At 30.1% G+C, this 19,016-nt stretch overlaps 1 protein-coding gene across 1 annotated transcript in view; it reads right to left on the reverse strand.

The window, feature by feature from the left end:
• Positions 1-19,016, reverse strand: part of LOC106465703 (cubilin-like) — a 130,003-nt gene that overhangs the window by 85,336 nt on the left and 25,651 nt on the right. Inside the window, exons 15-24 of the mRNA XM_022393625.1 lie at positions 18,755-18,834; positions 16,924-17,086; positions 14,841-15,031; positions 13,279-13,435; positions 11,185-11,366; positions 9,092-9,257; positions 8,104-8,331; positions 4,061-4,176; positions 3,176-3,308; positions 2,283-2,393 (exon numbers count right to left, since the gene is read on the reverse strand). Of these exons, the coding sequence (XP_022249333.1) occupies positions 2,283-2,393; positions 3,176-3,308; positions 4,061-4,176; positions 8,104-8,331; positions 9,092-9,257; positions 11,185-11,366; positions 13,279-13,435; positions 14,841-15,031; positions 16,924-17,086; positions 18,755-18,834 (1,527 nt within the window). The remainder of the gene's footprint in view (positions 1-2,282; positions 2,394-3,175; positions 3,309-4,060; positions 4,177-8,103; positions 8,332-9,091; positions 9,258-11,184; positions 11,367-13,278; positions 13,436-14,840; positions 15,032-16,923; positions 17,087-18,754; positions 18,835-19,016) is intronic.

Below are 19,016 nucleotides of genomic sequence, written 5' to 3' on the forward strand. Positions count from 1 at the left end.
TGTGTTTATTTGGTGTAAGATGTACTGATATGTTAGTCTATTAACTAGATTGTGTGTTTATTTGGTGCAAGATGTACTATATAAAAATGGAGTCAATTAGGGTGATAATGTGTTTAACTGTGAAGCCAACAACAGAAGAAAAAAAAATGAGAATTACAGAAGATTCTAAAAGCTGGAAATTAAGAAAAATTGATTCAACCTTTGCATCCCTCCTTACTGAAAATAAAACACCAATTTGATCCAGAAATAAAATGCAAAATTTTACATATCTGTGAAAAAGGTAAAAACACTAGATAGCCTTGAAATTTTACAAAAATAAACAGAAGCCTAAATACAAATTCACAAAAAAGTTCAGAATGACCAAACCAACTAAAGCTCCTCCCACTTCTCACCCCACTTGTCTCAAGATGAATGTCAAGATTAGTTCCAGTTCTTTTTTAAATTATATATAAGCCTATTTACAAACCGTTTCAGTCTGTACATGATGATGCCTTTACCATTATCGTGAATAAATGAATTTTTGTGAAATGACAGTTTCAAGTATCAATAATACTCCACTATTTTAGTTAAATTGAAAAAATCATTACGAAATATTACAATTTTTGTTATATTATGAATGTGTATAAGTTAGATATTAATTGCTAATTACATTTAATTTCTATTGAAATAATTTCAACTTTCAATGATATTTAAAAAGCAATTTAGTGTTAACATAATAATTTTTTTATGAACCATATTTCTATAAATATGTCTACTATTTTTCAGCAAGTTCTAAAAAATTTAACTTCCATATTTTCCCATTTTTGTGAAATATACACTACATTTAGGGATCAATAACTACTGATGACTCAATGCAGGATGGCTATAGAATCTTTATTTGCTTGCTACTACTCATAATTAAGACTAATTATTATTAACAAGCAAAAGTACCCATCTCCAGTGACAGGAAAAGTTTAAGTTAATCTAGCAAAAGTACCCATCCCCAGTGATGGGAAGACTTTAAATTAATCTAGCAAAAGTACCAATCCCCAGTGATGGGAAAAGTTTAAATTAATCTAGCAAAAGTACCCATCCCCAGTGATGGGAAGACATTAAATTAATCTATTAATTTAAATTATTTTAAAGACTTTAAAAAGATTAATTGTGTTGCACTCTTAGTTTCATCCAGAGCCAAAGTTCTGAGCTACTTTTATATCACCCACCATGAAAAGCAATTGTTTAGCATTTCAGTCATGCTAAGAGCCACTTAACAATAACACACGGTAAATCTACATATTTATTCTTTAAGTTACATCAAATTTTGAATTGTGACTGATAGTGTGATTAATTCCTAACACTTTAGTATAGAATATCCTGCTTGTAAATAAAATTTGACATCAACATTATTCATGTCTGTTCTCCTGTTATTTCAAAAGTGAATTAAGCTTTGCCCATATGCGCAGATTTTCAAGCGGGAGATAGGCGAATGCTCAGACAGACACCATGGTTTGCAATATATACAAGATTGTAATTTTTAATTAATATAGTAGAAATTACATAAGTGTAACAGCTCTCCACAACATAGATCCGAACACAATGGGTTTGCATTATGGACACATCACAATCGAAGAATACTCACTATTATGTGAAAAAAAAAGTGAGATTAAAAAAAACTATCTTGGTTTTGCAAAAGATTATTTTTGTTGCCATGAATATCAAAAATATGATAAAAAAAATATTTTCTTTGGGTATCTCTTAAAGATATCATTTTTTTTATAAAATTGTTAATTAATCATTGCTACAAATCATATTTCATATCTTACAACTGATTATTTATTGCAACAATTTCTGCAAGTCTTACACAAACAGGGCCGGCACGGCCAGGTAGTTAGGGTGCTCAACTCGAAATCTAAGGGTCACGGGTTCGAATCCCCGTCACACCAAACATGCTCGCCCTTTCAGCTGTGGGGGCGTTATAATGTGACAATCAATCCCACTATTCATTGGTAAAAGAGCAACTCAAGCGCTGGTGGTGGATGGTGCTAACTAGCTGCCTTCCCTCTAGTCTTACACTCCTAAATTAGGGATGGTTAGCACAGATAGTCCTCGTGCAGCTTTGCACGAAATAAAAACAAAAACAATACACAAACAGTGCATCACGTTTGAACTGGTAAGGCTTCTCTACATAACCCTGAATTTGGTCCTGTAAATGTTTCAATACAAACTTACCCTGAGATAATCATACGAGCAGTTTGGATGATGTTCCAATTGCAATGTTGCAAAGTGAAACTGTATACGTTTACCAAGAGCCACTCGAACAGTCCAGTAACAGTCTCTATTGGCAGGATACCTCCCAGGATAGCCAGGTGACTTGATGTTTCCAAATTCTGCAGTTTCTAAGTCTCCTCCACATACTGTAATTATAGACAACTATACTAGGACCACACAAAACAAACTGAGCTCAAATTTTTAAAACTTGAGACTACTAAAATTTTGTGTAAAATTGTTTCATCAAACCAAGCAATATGCATCTTTAAATCAACATTCTAGCAACTGAAATATTCAAATTAGCTTTACATATATTTAAGGTTAGAAAAATGTTTCTACAAAATATTTCTTGGAATTTGAATTTAAAAATTGAGTAGTAAGGTTGGTAATCTTTAGTTTTGAGGTAGTATAAACTAAATTGAGTAGTAAGGTTGGTAATCTTTAGTTTTGAGGTAGTATAAACTAAATTGAGTAGTAAGGTTGGTAATCTTTAGTTTTGAGCTAATATAAACTAAATTGAGTAGTAAGGTTGGTAATCTTTAGTTTTGAGGTAGTATAAACTAAATTGAGTAGTAAGGTTGGTAATCTTTAGTTTTGAGGTAGTATAAACTAAATTGAGTAGTAAGGCTGGTTATCTTTAGTTTTGAGCAAATATAAACTAAATTCAGTAGTAAGGCTGGTTATCTTTAATTTTGAGCTAATATAAACTAAATTGGATATATATGAGGCTGATTAAACTGCTCTATGAAAGATTTTCATGTGTAAGTGTTCATGAGATCATTTATCGTAATATACGAGTGTCTAAAGAAAAATTACTAACATGGGTTAGTGGTATTCCAAGAAATTTCAAATCCATCTCCACTAACGGAATGGTCAGAGCGAAACCACAAATATACTTTGTTATGTGTGGTCACAAGACTCCCATTACCAGGTGGAACATTACCACAGAAACGACCAATAATATGGGCACCGGCATTTGGTCCATCGTTGATTTGCAGAAAATCATATGAACAGTCATGAGAAAGTTCCAAATGGAAAGCGTGGAAAGTCAAATTAAGTACCTAAGGAAAGTAAATCAAGATATATTTGTATGAAAGCATTTTTTATCATAGAAGTACTGGTACTTTCATATATGTCCACATGTTTTGTTTTCTTTGAATTTATATTTACAGCTCAGTACAGTTTACACCTTTAAACATTTATCTAAGTTTAAAGATAATGCATTACCATTGTGTATGTAGAAATCATTATTATGACTAATTATTCAAAATATTTGTAACTTTTTAAAAGTATTTTAACTCTTAAGGCCTTGAACCAGTTGCACAAATATAACTGTTGTATGTTCTATTCAAGACATGTGAAAGGCCAAATATAACAACCCACCACTACGGTGTTTACAAACAGTGCTACTGAACCTATTCAAGTTACTACTGGAATACATATACATTTAAAATAAAATCAAACTTAAATGTCCACACTTTAATAACTCTAGCTGTAAGCAGATCCATTTATTAACAAAAAACCTACATACAATATTGTATATATATATTAATAATTAATAGCCTGTTTGTCAAGATAAGTATTCGTCTCAAGCTTTTAACTTGTATTAAATAGCTATTAATGTTACTTTTTAAACTGTAATTCAAATTAACATCAATGATATACCACTACTGTCATACAACTACTTCATTAATTCTTTATTAATAATTGCTCTTCTGATACCAGACAAGCATCAGTTTGTTTACTTGTCACAAAATACTAATACATCAACTTTTATAAAAAAAAAAGCATGTATACATATCCATGTACTCACCTTGCCAGCTTCTGTTGCAATAACCCATGCACAGCTACGCTGATGTGGGTACTGAATACCATACACTGAAGGGTATTTTAAAATTCCAGATGGAGAATTCAGTAAGCCTCCACAACCTGCACAATGACAATAGCTATAATTACTCCAAAATCAAAATGTAGCCTCTTTAATTCATGCACTTTCACAGAACGTGATTTAATAAGAAAACATTAGAAGTATATGTTTTGGCAATACAACTCAGACAACCAATTTATGAGTAATTACTATGTTTTGAATAGAATTTCTTATATATTTGTAATGGCTAGTCAAGTAAAAATGTGTATCCTGACAATAACTAATCCAGGAAAAATTTCATATCCATGAAAAAAAGTTGCCAATAGCATCAATAAATACCTTACATCACATAAACACATACTCTATAATTAACATTAATTAATCTAAAATATTAAATATACAATGTTAAAATCAATACACAATTAAAATCATATCAAAATAATGACTCTACATGTTTTGACGTGTCACACGTCATCCTCAGGAGTGAAGTTGCAAGAGATAAATTTCACATTTTCTTAAAGATCACGTGACCTGTCTGTAATTTTGCATTTGTGTATAAATATCAGAACAGGTCTCACCACCTTCTTAAACAGATATTTGCTGGACCTTCATCTCTATTTAATAAATTACAATTATTTTTTTAATTTCAGCGATTCTTGAGTATTAGTTGCTGTAATCCTTTAGGTTGAGCTAATATAATTGATTTTCCTATTATATGTTATGTTGGGTTTTACTTACATGTTATACTATAGCCAAATTTTCTGTTTTTTCATTTTTCATACATTTCTTATGTTCAGCTATATTCCACATTTATCCATTAATTGTACATCATCTTTACTATTGGCTAAAATTTGTTTTCTCTTATTTATCGGTTTAAACATTTGTTGTTGTTTAAAAATTTTAAATAAACCAGTAGTTATTAATAAATCTGTATACTTTACTCCAAATAAACACATAATCTAGCATTAGCATTAAAAGATTGGATTCAAGGGAGAACAAATGGAGAGGATCATTCTTATACAAAGGATGGACATAAGGAGACTCAAAATAAAGGGTACATCTTCACTCTCAATATCTTCTGGTTCCTTTCATCACTGTTTGGTAAAATCAAATAAATTCACAGAGTTTATCAGTCTTTAATACAACAATTATAATTAACAAGATGTCTTACAATTTTTTTTACATTTCCCAATATTAGCTTACAAGTGAAAATGTGCTATTAATGCTGTAATTAGGGTTTTATCTTAAAATACAAAAAACACATGCACTAATTAATCATATTTATTAAACTTCACATATACTTGTTGAAAGCACCACACAATTAGTGTGATTATAAAATTCCATGTAAATCTGTCTTTAAAAACTTTTTTCTTGATGTACTTACAAACACTAATTGGTTGAGTATTTCAAAGTTTATCATAATTATTCATAATGACACCAATTCTGAAAGTTAGTGCATCACTGTGCTGTCTTGCTTTTTATTTGAGTTTTAAACATATATATATATATATGTCAAAGTATTCTGAAAGTTTTGTCATTCTTAAGTTTTATTAAAAAAATACTTTACTTTGGAAACAGTAGTTTTGAAGATGTAAAACTAGTATTTAAAATTTTATGTATCTATGTTTACATTTATCTATTTTAAATTAATAGTAATAAAAAGTTTAAAAATTAAACATTTTTATTTTGTTTCACTTCATTAAACACTTTCTTGGGGAAAACAGATTTGGTTCCTTGTGTGTGTGTGTGTGTGTGTGTGTATATGTGTGTGTGTGTGTGTGTATATGTGTGTGTGTGTGCAGTCAGTAGTGGGAAACTGATAAATAAGAAAGTGTAAGAAAGTTAAAATAAAAACACCGTAAGATAGAATTTTTGTCAAAACTTTGTCATTAGTGAAACAAATAACAAAAACAAAGCATTTGCAATAAATTATTTAAAAAATATAAATAAGAAATATTAGAACAATTTTATTAGAAGTACAAATTCAAAAGTATAAATTGATAAAACCTATTTGGTAATAAACCATCTTCAAACCAAGTCTAATCCTTGAACAGTCTGAAAGGCAACACCCCAGGCTCAGAGTTACAGGATTGTATATGCCTTACTCAACCAAAGGAACAGAACTCATCCAGTCTGGAATTATGAACATTCATTCTCACTCCCCAATCAAGTGAGCAAAGAGCATTCCACTTGCTCCCGGAATTATGGAGAGGGCATGCTCAACCAAGAACCTGGGATGGGACCACACTGCATTCGGAATTACGAGGGGATAGTGGACCTCCTTTCCATGAACAATATACTAAACCAATGTTGATTAAAAAAAAGGTCCCTCAAACATCAAGGAAAGAAGAAAAGGAGCCTCACGGAGGGCTACAGCTGGTAGACGAACTCCCTCCAACAATGCATCTCTTCCTAATAAATACCAACAACATACAATCCAGGAAACCAAAGAAAGAGCAGAAATACGTCCACTCGGCAGTGGTAAGCCAAAACATGCTATTCAGACAAACGAGGGGGGACAAGGTACATCTATCCCATCCTGTAGTTAAGCAGCAAATCTCCCAGCATGAACAGCAATATCAGGTGAAGGAGGTAAAACAAAGTAGTCACCCTCAGACCTTTCAGCCATCAAGGAAGGAGTAGATTCAAAAGCAACCGAAGAAAGCCTTCAAACCTCACAAACCTGAGTGACTAACTGAAGAAATGGAGCAGGAGGTAGCTGATCCAAATTGTCTTCATAAGAGCCCGATGTAGTAAACAAAGGCTCTGGAAAATAGAGTCCAAATTCTCTCCAGGATTCGAACCCGCAACCCTCAGATTGCGAGTAAAGCACCCTAACCACCTGGCCATGCCGGTTTTTACTGAATCAAAACTTTTTTATTATTATAAAAATACTTCTTCTGGTTTGGAACCTTACAGTGTAAAATTTGACATCGTAAAAGAATAGGTGCATTTTTTTTAGATTTTGATTACTAATTAAAACAAATACAGTTAAGATAATCTTATTTATTACATACAGAAATGAAAGAAGTAATACTGATGACAAGGCTAACAGTATCTCAAATTTCTTATTTGCCTTAGCCTACGAATGTATGTGTCTATGAAGTTTTATAAAATTTTATCTGATTGTAATGAAAATGTTTGAAATAAAAATCTCATATGACATTTCAGAAGGGGACCCATCAAAAACTTTCAGAAGCTAACTTGATGTATCTTATTTCTACTGTAAAGAACATTACACTAGATACTGTTGGCTGTTACGAAGATTGAAATATAACAATTAAGATTTCAATTTCCGATTCTGCAATTACAAGTTTTTTTACATTAGTATTTGAATATTTCTTTTATTAAATACTTTCAATTATATTTACACAAATGATGCAACATAAAAAAAGGAGCAAATGAGAAAACGTTTAATTAAATTAATTATCCTTTGTAGCTAAGTATAGAAATGACAAAATTCCAAATCCTTTTTTTTTCATTTGTGATGTCAGAAAAACGCTAAGGTTAAAAAAAATCAGTTTAACACAAAAAAATAAAACTTTTTTTCCATTAGAAGCAAACTGAAGAAGAAGGATTCACCTTTCAAAAGTGCTTAGGCTGTAGGGTTTAGAATTTTTATCCTTTTTTTTTGTAATTTATATTTACATTGTGTAGTAACAAACTCGGGTTGCTTAATAACGTATTGTATTAGGGGCTCTTAAATATTGGTTATTAAATTAAGTGTTTATAATAGTAAAAAGTTCACGTAATACATTCATGATCTATAATTACAAGAAAAACATCTTAATTACTAATGATGTATAACTATAAAAGGTGAAAGAAAAATGTATAATCAATGAAAGAATATCTAATAATAAAACTGTGCTACTTACTAAAATTGTGAAATAAACTAACAATTCTGTTAATAAATCAAATATTAAAAGTGTAGTTATTTGTATTATTTTAATTATAACAACTACTGTATACATTTGAAAACTTCTTATGACCATTATGGTTTACTAACCTTCCCATCAAAAGCTCATTTGAGTCTCTCACTTCCACATTTTGATGATTACATAAGTTATTATTGAGATTAAATATCATGAAAGTCAGACTGATAAGAAACCCTTCCTTGGCCTTAATTATCCAGTTGCAGGATGAATGGCCAAGATAAAGTGATGGAGAATTAGGTGAAGTAATTATTCCCTGATCTTCTCTTAATATACCTCCACATCCTGAAAAATATGGGAAGAAAATAATTTACCATGGTAACAAGGTACCACTTGTATGAAAATTAGAATGCCAGATATATAACACTTAGAAAGATAATGAATTTTTCAAGTAAACTCCACATGTTTGGTTATTCCAGCTTTTATAATTGTTAACATTAATAAACATAATAACAATTTTCCGTAGTTAATCTTTAACGACTATCTTAGAACTAATTCCCAATTTAAGCTCTACTAAATATTACCTGCAGCTACCTGAAAAATATAGCATGTCATTTACGTTAGTCAGAAAGATCAAAAAAGTTTCCAATTAAATTATCATAAAAGTTCAAAATTATTGTTTATTTGAGTATATTTTCCATGACATCCACAAATATCAAAAGAAAAGGGCTTTTGATTTAAACAGAAGTAATAAGCCAAGAAAGTTGTTTATATATGTGTTTGTGTGATCTTTTTTTGATCTCTTATAGCTACATAATTATAAGCTCTAACGTAAGTCCAGAAATATCAAAAACAGTGACAGTTAAACTTTAAAGTATTCATGTTACGAGTTTCTTTTCGAGCATAACACAAAGATTTCTTACATTTTTTTTCCTTTGTGAAGGTTGGTATGAAATGATAGACCATCAGATTTTCATTCCGTTATGTGTTAAAATGACTACTGCTCTATTTATTGTGAACTAACTTTTTTAACTGTCAAATCTAGGCAAATATAGCCAACAACCAGGTGAATATTCAAAAGGGAAACATGACATAGACAGCTTACCTATATCAATGGTAGAATAATTTGCCCAGAATCCATGATTTTGAACTGACCCGTCCGTAACAAATTTTATAAGCAGCTCATTATATAACGATGTTACTGGGACAGGCAAAACCGAACCACAAAAACGACCAATTGGTGTTTCAGAGCTTGTTCTTCCGTCTGTAATCTAATATTATCAGAAATAATTTTACAACGTTAATTACGAGTTTAATTAAAGTTTGGAATATTCTGTTTCTTATACAATATATATAAAATAACTCTGTAACAGATTTTCTTATAAAAATAATGCAACATTTTCAAAATTAATTCAACAGAACAAAATATTTACTTAATGTACAAGTATTTATATACAAAAATGTATTTATTAAGAGATCAAATAAAAAGTTTTATGTAGCATACCATTTGTCTGTAACTTAACTCTTTCGTAGCGGGCTCATGAATTTTGCGGAAATTGAGTGGTGAATTTCGCTTGTACAACAATGCATGCAGTAACTCTGAAAGTTCTTAACATATCCTCTTAAAAAATGGTAAGATTTTCTTAAAGTATCTTGTACACAAAGAATACGTTCAAATTCGATGACGAGGAACCCACTTTGAGACTAATAATGACTGGAGACGGCTTTAATGGGTAATGAAGAAAAAGTTTTTCTTCATTACCCATTCAAGCCGTCTCCAGCCATTAAAAGAATGACGTTATTATAATTAAGTGTTTTTAGTAAAAATGTTATTTTTCTATTGTAGTTACTTGAATTCAAACTATTAACAAATAGAGTACAAGGTGATTTTTCATTTTAAATATAAAAAAAGTTTTTTGTCTCGTAGTTTCACATTTCATTTGCATAATATCTAGAACCTCCTAAAAGGATATCAAAAGTTTTTAAAGTAAATCTTTATATTATATTTTTCATTTTCTCTGCCATATCACTAACCCTAGCTATTAATATCAACGTACAATGCAATGAAATACTTAAAATTAGGAAATAGAAAAAAGAACACATACCTCTTAAAATTTTTCATAATATCTTTAAAGATTTTTCTTTTGTTAAATTCATAATTTCAGGTTCTTTTCCTTTTCAGACATAGTTAATTTTAATGTTTTATTTTCCGTTCTTGTCCTTTACCACTTATTATTCATCTCGACACAAGTCAATGGTGCCCTTGAGGCATATTACAGTTTCTTTTGTAAACATGTGCAACCTTTTGGCAACATTTTTGTTTACCTTGTAATACAGTAAACCTTGAGAACGGACACAAAGTATGATGTATATATAAAAAAAAATTAAACCTTTTAAATATGTATTTTGAAACATAACTAATATATATAATTAATTAAAATATAATAGTAAGACTTAAATACAATTTAAACTATATCTCTAACTATAACATATTTAGGTTAGAAACAACCATAAGTGCTATAGTCGATCAAGCAGCCAACAATACTAGAGCCAATTACCCGTGAAATGCGAGGAGAACTGTGCTCCAATTTCAAAATAACTGTTGTTAGATTATTGTGTAAAATGAGCTCTTTCTAATGAATATAAAATATAAACATGTGTATGAAACATCTATATGTAGGCTATAAAGCTCAAACAAATCTGTTGAAGGTATGCATGGCACCTGTCAGGGATTGAAGAAATTTATTACTTGTTTCAACTGTATTCAAAAGGTTATGTAAGCATCTTGTTGTCTAGACGTACCTCTACTCAACTACCATTGTATTATTGAAGTTACAGACAGCCAAACTAGAACATTTTCATAGCTTGCTAGACACGTGACAATACATCTGAAGTTTAAATAGTTTTTTTAAAGATTATTTTCAAATAAAGAACTTAAAACTTGGATAAAATAAAACTTCAAATCAGAACACGCATTATAATATTAATTTCATTTATATACATTGATAGTAAAGGCATTTAATTAAATTTTGAATGTAACAGTGACTTGTGGAGAAAAGCATTTAACAAGATATAATATGACTGAAGTTATATATGTATGCATCAAGTGTTTTTATATCCTTAACAAATGTAAACTATCACAAAATAGTTTGTTATATCTCAACCAACTTAAAAAATTCCATTATTATGGACCCTCACCTCAACATAATCAAAAGAACATGTAGAATGAGGCTCTACAGCAAACTGATGAAAGGTAAGATGGATCACCTTGTTAACAGGTACAATAATGTGATAGTTACAGGTTCGTCTCGATGGATATGGATCTGGATAATTTGGTGAGTGAATAACTCCAGTCTCAGATGTGAAAATTCCACCACAAACTAATTTATAATGAACACAAAGTAAACACAATCAGATTGTTACTTATTTCTAACAATATTGAAGAAGAAAATGCTGTCATGTATTCATGAATTTCTCTCATCACTAGATAAACTGAATATCATTTTCATAACTACTTATTTATACAATCACGCTTGCATTATATAAAAACTTGCATGTACATGTATTGTAGCACTTACACGAACTACTAAAATAATTATCAACAATTTAATTAAACAAGCCAAACACTACATGAAATGTCTTAGCAAAAAACTCAAAACTCCTAAAATCTAAGATACAAGTTTAGAAGTTTGTAAGTCAAGATTCAGCTTAAATGTTCTACAACTTATGTTTGACTGATTATACGGGTATATATGCATAAATTATCATGAACACATCAGCATTAATAACACTCACAGAGATTAATTCTAAACTTAAATAATCCAAAATTATTATAATGAATAGTTTTCAAATCATTTGATATTCACATTACTGCTGTTTTTTTCCCACTGTGATATTCAAGCTAGAAGGCTAGGTTTACTTAGAAATTTTATATTTTGGTTCTAACTGTTTAAAAAACTTGCTATATTTACATATATTTTAAAACAGTAAAATCAATGATGTGATACGTGAGCTACACACTAAGAAAAGTTGCAACATTACAGCTACAAATACTTAAATTGACCTTAAAGTAAATCTTCCTATTCTTATAGTTTAACAGAAATGACCTTATAGTAAATCTTCCTATTCTTATAGTTTAACAGAAATGACCTTATAGTAAATCTTCCTATTCTTATAGTTTAACAGAAATGACCTTACAGTAAATTTTCCTATCTTTATAGTTTAACAGAAATGACCTTATAGTAATTCTTCCTATCGTTATAGTTTAACAGAAATGACCTTACAGTAAATCTTCCTATCGTTATAGTTTAACAGAAATGACCTTATAGTAAATCTTCCTATCCTTATAGTTTTATAGAAATGACCTTACAGTAATTCTTCCTATCGTTATAGTTTAACAGAAATTACCTTACAGTAATTCTTCCTATCGTTATAGTTTAATGGAAATTACCTTACAGTAAATTTTCCTATCTTTATAGTTTAACAGAAATGACCTTACAGTAATTCTTCCTAACCTTATAGTTTAACAGAAATGACCTTATAGTAAATCTTTCTATCCTTATAGTTTTACAGAAATGACCTTACAGTAATTCTTCCTATCCTTATAGGTTAACAGAAATGACCTTATAGTAATTCTTCCTATCCTTATAGGTTACCAGAAATGACATGGAAGAGAAACTGCTGACAAGAAAGATTCTCAAATTAAATTGTCTGTAAGTACTGTACATAGCATGAATTCTAAGAAATGTAGTGTACTGTCCAGTACAGGTAAAGAAAACAATGAGCCAGTAAAACAAACTACTACTGATTAAAACTTTGTAAAACTATTATAAATTTAGCTTTTCAATGTCATAGGCAAAAAACATTATTTGTTAAAATAATCGTAATAAAAACAAAACATATAAACAATTCTATTTTATCAATACTTTATGTTCTTCTCTTCAATTGTTTTAACACGAGATAGAACACAATGTTACTATAATGTTGTATATAGTTTTCTACTTTAATAATATAATTTAAATTATAACAAAGTATTTTCAAGAAATAATTAATGTATCAGATTGTTATTCAATTGTTTTGAGTGATTCAATAATCTTGGTTTAAGTTCATTATTTTAACAACTTTTGTAAGACATCCAAGAAATAATGTAATATTATATTACAACATATTAACATAAAACTAAGTTAACTATTTTAGTACCATGATCAGCATCCAGAAATACAAACAACTAATTGAATTTAGCTGATACACACATAAAGAACATAAGAAATAAAAACATAAACATGACCTCACCTGTTACGTACGTTGCCCTAAATCCACGACCAGTAAAGATCACATCAGCACGGAATCTTATCCACATTTTGTTTGAAGTAGACAACCTAACTGGGGGTATGGTAGTTCCACAATAGCGACCAATGAGTGGACTTTCTTCACTTTCCCCATCCCGTATCTGTGAAAAATATGAGTTACAACTGCAACAGGAAAAAAAAAAATCTTCCAACAAACTAATGTAAAATTCAGAAAAGGCATTATTCTTCCGTTTAACTTATTACTATTCAGAATTACATGTACAGCTACTTCTTTTAATTTTAAATCTTAACCCACACATATAACTAAAAGTAAAACTGAAAAAAATGTTAAATTAAAAAAGACTGAGCTTAAGAAAAAAATCTTGAGCAAGGCTGGCTTAACAATTGCTATAGATTGATATTACTAGACACTTTCATATTTTCATCTACAGAGTATCATCAGTACCATTCAAGATATCAAATGTTTTAAGTGTACAACTGCCCTTGTCCAGTAGGACTGGGTGACCAATTGACCCTCCTTCATGATAGGGATAAGGACTTGTAAGAATAGTATCATACACTTGTAGCTTTAACCAATGAAAAGCAGCCATTAAGTTGAACAGAAAAATGTAGGTATGTAGATACATACGTGTGTTTCAGTTGTATAATGTCATCCTTAAAAGCTATCAAAGATAAAATCTTCACTAGTTAATAGATAGTAAAAACTGGTAGATGATAAAAGTATTGCATGGTTACCATTACTAGAATGAAATATACTTCCAAAAGGCAACTTTTACTTATATTAATTAGTATTTGACAGTATATGTTTGTTAGCGAAAAAACCAATTTAATTTAATCTAATTGATTTTAAGTTGCAAACTGAGCAACATAATTACTGTAGCATTTGTGATGAGAGAAGTTTTAGGTCTTTATTAGAATGATCTAGTCATAATTACTCAAAAATCATATATCACATAATGAAATAAAAAAAAGTTTTTTTTCTTTTTCTTATTGTATGGTTGTTTGAATTTTTTCAATCCAATGATTTATAAAAAAAATATTACATAAAGATACTATGTATTAATTTAGTTTATTTATTACAAATGCAAACCTGTAAGTCTTCCAACATTGTTCACTCTTATGTTCAATTTTAGTCAAAACTTTACTAGTTAATGACTAATTCAGTATTTTAAGTGAGCTGGTACACTGTGTTTAACCCCTAGTCAGATTATTAGGAACAAACAACTTCATTTGCATTATCTTACATTTTAGTCAACTTCATTTTTTTTTTATTATTTAAGTAAAATACATGGTTTAATGAAATAACCTTTTAATAAGATCTGTCACATTTTTTTTGCGTGTATATGAATTCACGCCAACTGATATTGTTTTCTTTTAGAATCTACTCAAGCATTGAAACATTTTGTGCATACTAAAATATTTATGTTATAACAGCAGCCCAACGGTATCACAATCAATGTTTGCTAATTATAAACTTGCAACTTATCATTTACTGCAGTGTCTAAAGCCAAACAAATATAGTTTTCTAAGACACTATCCACTAACTTCCACATAATCCCAGTGACAAAGTTCGTGATGTTCAACATCAAACACTGAAAACGTTAACTCCACTCGTTCTTCTGGATGAACTCGGATTACCCAATCACACTCTATATTGGATGGATAACTTTCAGGGAATGAAGGAGAACTAAGAGATCCTGATGGTGATGTCAAAAGTCCCCCACAACCAGGGATACCTAAAATGGATAAACATATTTTGTCAAAAGTCCTCTGAAACCAGGGTTACTTGAAATGAATAAATGTATTTTATCAAAATTCCCCCACAATCATGGGTACCTGAAATGGATAAATTTATTTTGTTTAAACTCCATCACAACCAGGAATATCTGAAAAGGATAAACATATTTTACAATATATAGTGCAAGAAAAAAAGCTTAACCAACTATCAAAGGAATACTCAAACTGCTTAGACCAAATTTGTATATTTTTGTTTTAACGAGAATTTTACACGTGGCTTACACTTACCACAATCCTTCAAAACTGATAATAAAAAATATATATATAAAAGAGTAAAACAAGTTTGAAAATCAGTTTTAATGTTGAAAAAAAAACCTCAAACACCTAACTTGCAAAAATTTCCAAACAAATGTTTAAGACATTTTTTAACACCTTTATTATTTTTTCTACGTAAATCACAATTAGATTTACTGAAGAGATTTTAATAAAATAATGCAACAATTTTATGCAACCCTAAGCAAATTAGGAAATGTAGCTTTGATCTTTGGCTTTTACTAAACTTTTGTACTTCTCATTTAAACAAGCAAAGTACAAGAATGCATTGCAATACAAAAAAATTATATTGTATTCCAAGTAAGAACTTACACAGCAAATTTTCAGAAAAACAGAACTTCAAATTACAACAGTGATATATAGTATGGGTATATTAAGATGATTCTCAATATGTAAAATGAAACTAATGTTTACATTTTGACCTAGTGCTTGAAGAAGCTCATCTGGACTGTCGTACATGTACTGAAACAAACCTGAACAGAAACATAAGCAACCAAATCTAAGATATTTCTACTGAATGTATATCACTTGAGAAGGAACTGAAGTTTTGTTTGTTTCAGAGGTTTCCTTCGAAATAAAGGAATAATAACTTAGCTAATATAATACTTTGAATTATAATGTACTTGATAATGTTAAGTTCATTAAACTACATTGATAGTAAAGTGCTTTAATTAAATTTTAAATATAACTCAGCAACTTTTGTGACATGTGCAGAAAGAGTGTGCAGTTAGTCATATGGTTAATGGTGTTCAAAAACAAAGGGATATGGATGAGCTAGGGGTATCAGGACCATCCACAAAGAGCTCTGCAACAAGTACTACCCCAGTTGTTGTTAGTAAAATGAGGCTTCTTGTAACATATGAGAATCCGTGAGCACAATGTCAATAGCAAAAGCCATAAACATGTCCAAGGGAACAGTACACAACATAATCAAGAAGGATCTCTAACAAGAAAAGCAACACAAGTCATGTTTACACACATTGCTTCCACAACATATCTCTTTAACTGTCACATACCTTAAGCATCTATAGAATGACACAGGTGTTCATGGTATTCCATAAGAAGACATACCAGTCAAGTTGCGAGATACAGCATCTATAGATTTCCATGCAAATCAGACTGTTGAAACAGGTGCTGAGAAACTATCTTCCTTCTATACTAGAAAGATTATGGAAAGACCACAAGGAACAGTGGTGTGATTTTGACATGACAGCCTTATGAAAGAGCCTATTGCAATGGAAACTACATTACAAGGCTATTGCCAAGATGGACAAGTGTCAGATAGAGCATGATCAGATATGGCAACATGGGTTCTAAGGATGTGATGAGGCTCCAGTTTCATTTTAATATAGTGCTCTCAATCTCTACACAAGTAAACTTAAGAACATTAAGATACAGATTCACATAATTTTCAAATATTTAGTACTAATATAGTTAACCTGTGAATATAGGTACATATTTACAGAAACTGATGAATAAAAATAAAGACTGAATGACATTCCCTTAAACCCATATCTTGTGGTTTCATGTTTGCATTTACGAGAAATTTCACATTTACCTGCAACAGATGAGTAAGTAATATGGAATCCTTGGTCATTCAGAGAATGGTCAGAGTGGAAATGAACCCATGCATATGGTCCTGATGTAGTCAGTGGCCTAGGTGTTTCAGTCTGACAATACAATGCTAATTCTGGATCTCTCTCTGTCATACCATCCCGAATCTGAAAAATAAAAACATGTATAAAAGTATACTACAATTCAGTATTCTGGATAAACTGCTGCAATCAAATTGTATACTTTTAGGATTAAAATGAATTTCCAAGAAGTACTTAACTCTGAAATACTGATAGCTTCTCCATGTTTAGTTGCTCTTTCAGCAACCATGCGACTCAAAGTTCTAAATGTCATTGATGCAATCAACATACCCAGAAATATGCACTCTTTCAACTTTCAACTGATTCATTGCATATACATCAAAATAATTTACATAAGCTCTGCTTTCTCACTATAGTTCAGATTTCTTATTTACACTGATGGAAAACCACATTTAGGACGGTAGTTCATTTTAAATATATAAAGTTCAAATATTGATACCCAAAATACCCACACTAAAAAGAAGATGAGAACTGTGGAGAGTTAAGATAATACAAAAAATGTATGTTCCAAGGAAGAAAGACGATAATCTAGACCACACTAAAGATGTTGCCAATCAGTTTGATTATAATCCAGAACCACAGATATTTAAAAAAAAATGTATGGTATTACTTGAACACCCTTATTATTAATGTCTCATACACTTCTGTTTTCCATAATTACCTGTATGGTATTACTTGAACACCCTTATTATTAATGTCTCATACACTTCTGTTTTCCATAATTACCTGTATGGTATTACTTGAACACCCTTATTATTAATGTCTCATAAAACACTATAATTAATGTTAACACTGATTCAGTAAACAATACACTCCTCTCAAATCTCATTGCAATAAGTAGACTAATCAATAATGTATAAACTTTTATCTTCCAAAACTGAAAACCTCCCTTTCCTTTCAACCACCATTGGAGTGAAATTAAGTATTGATCATATTTAAACACTTAACACCTTTTAAATGTAACTTTTAAGATCAACTTTGGAATTGGTTATTTGATTTTAAATTCATCCCCAACAACATTTCAAAATTCTTCATTTACTTACTAAAACATTGTAGCACAGTGTAGTTTTGATACTGTGTTGAAAAATGAGTGTAAACGTTTGATTATACATTATTTTATACAAAGTTGTTTTCACCTAATATTAATAATTGTAAAAAAAAAGTGAAACTGTACTTCATATACTATGAAGAAAGTTAAAAAAAAAAGCTTACCATGAGAAGCATCTAGAACTGTAAAAGAAGCAGAGAAAGCATTAGAATTTTCATGATATTCATTAACATATTTGATTCTTAGTTCATTTCCTGTAGAGGTCAACACTGGAGGTAATTGGGAGCCACAAAACCTATAAAAAATTATACGAGGGACATATATAGTTGGCTAGCAAACAAACATGTATTTACATAATAAGTGTGTTTCTTTAGAAAAATATTCTGACCTGATAAACCCAGTCTGCAGAAATTCGTAATCTAATCATTAAAATATTTAAGAAATGAAAGTAAATTCTTAAAAAAGTATTAATATTTTTGACCAGACCATCACCTTATGCACACATGGGCTAAGTGGCTAGTTGCTAATTCTGAACTACTAGGCAGATGGAATGCAGAAAATCAACAGCATCAACTGCCACAAGGGCTTTGTTGAACTTTGAATCAACTTATGAGCTTGACTATCACTCTTATAATGCACTAATACTATAATACACTGATTAACTGATTTGTTGTAAGGTAACGTACCAAAATTAAGTGGTTTAGAATGTGATCTTTCATTTTAATTTCAACAGTTCTTACTTTTCCAGAGTAAAGGACATAAAAACCTGGGAAAGACGAGATATAAAATGTTCATTATCTTATATTTGACAGAAGTCATATAAAAAGTGATATAATTTAATCCTTTCTGAATTTTTTTGAGTAACTTCTAATGGCATATACTAATAAATGAAAGGTAATTATGGAAAACAGAAGTCCCTTAATTAAAAAAAAAAGAAATCCAGAACAA

The sequence above is a fragment of the Limulus polyphemus genome, unplaced genomic scaffold (genome assembly GCF_000517525.1).
Source record: "Limulus polyphemus unplaced genomic scaffold, Limulus_polyphemus-2.1.2 Scaffold2025, whole genome shotgun sequence".
Classification (NCBI taxonomy): Eukaryota; Metazoa; Arthropoda; class Merostomata; order Xiphosura; family Limulidae; genus Limulus; species Limulus polyphemus.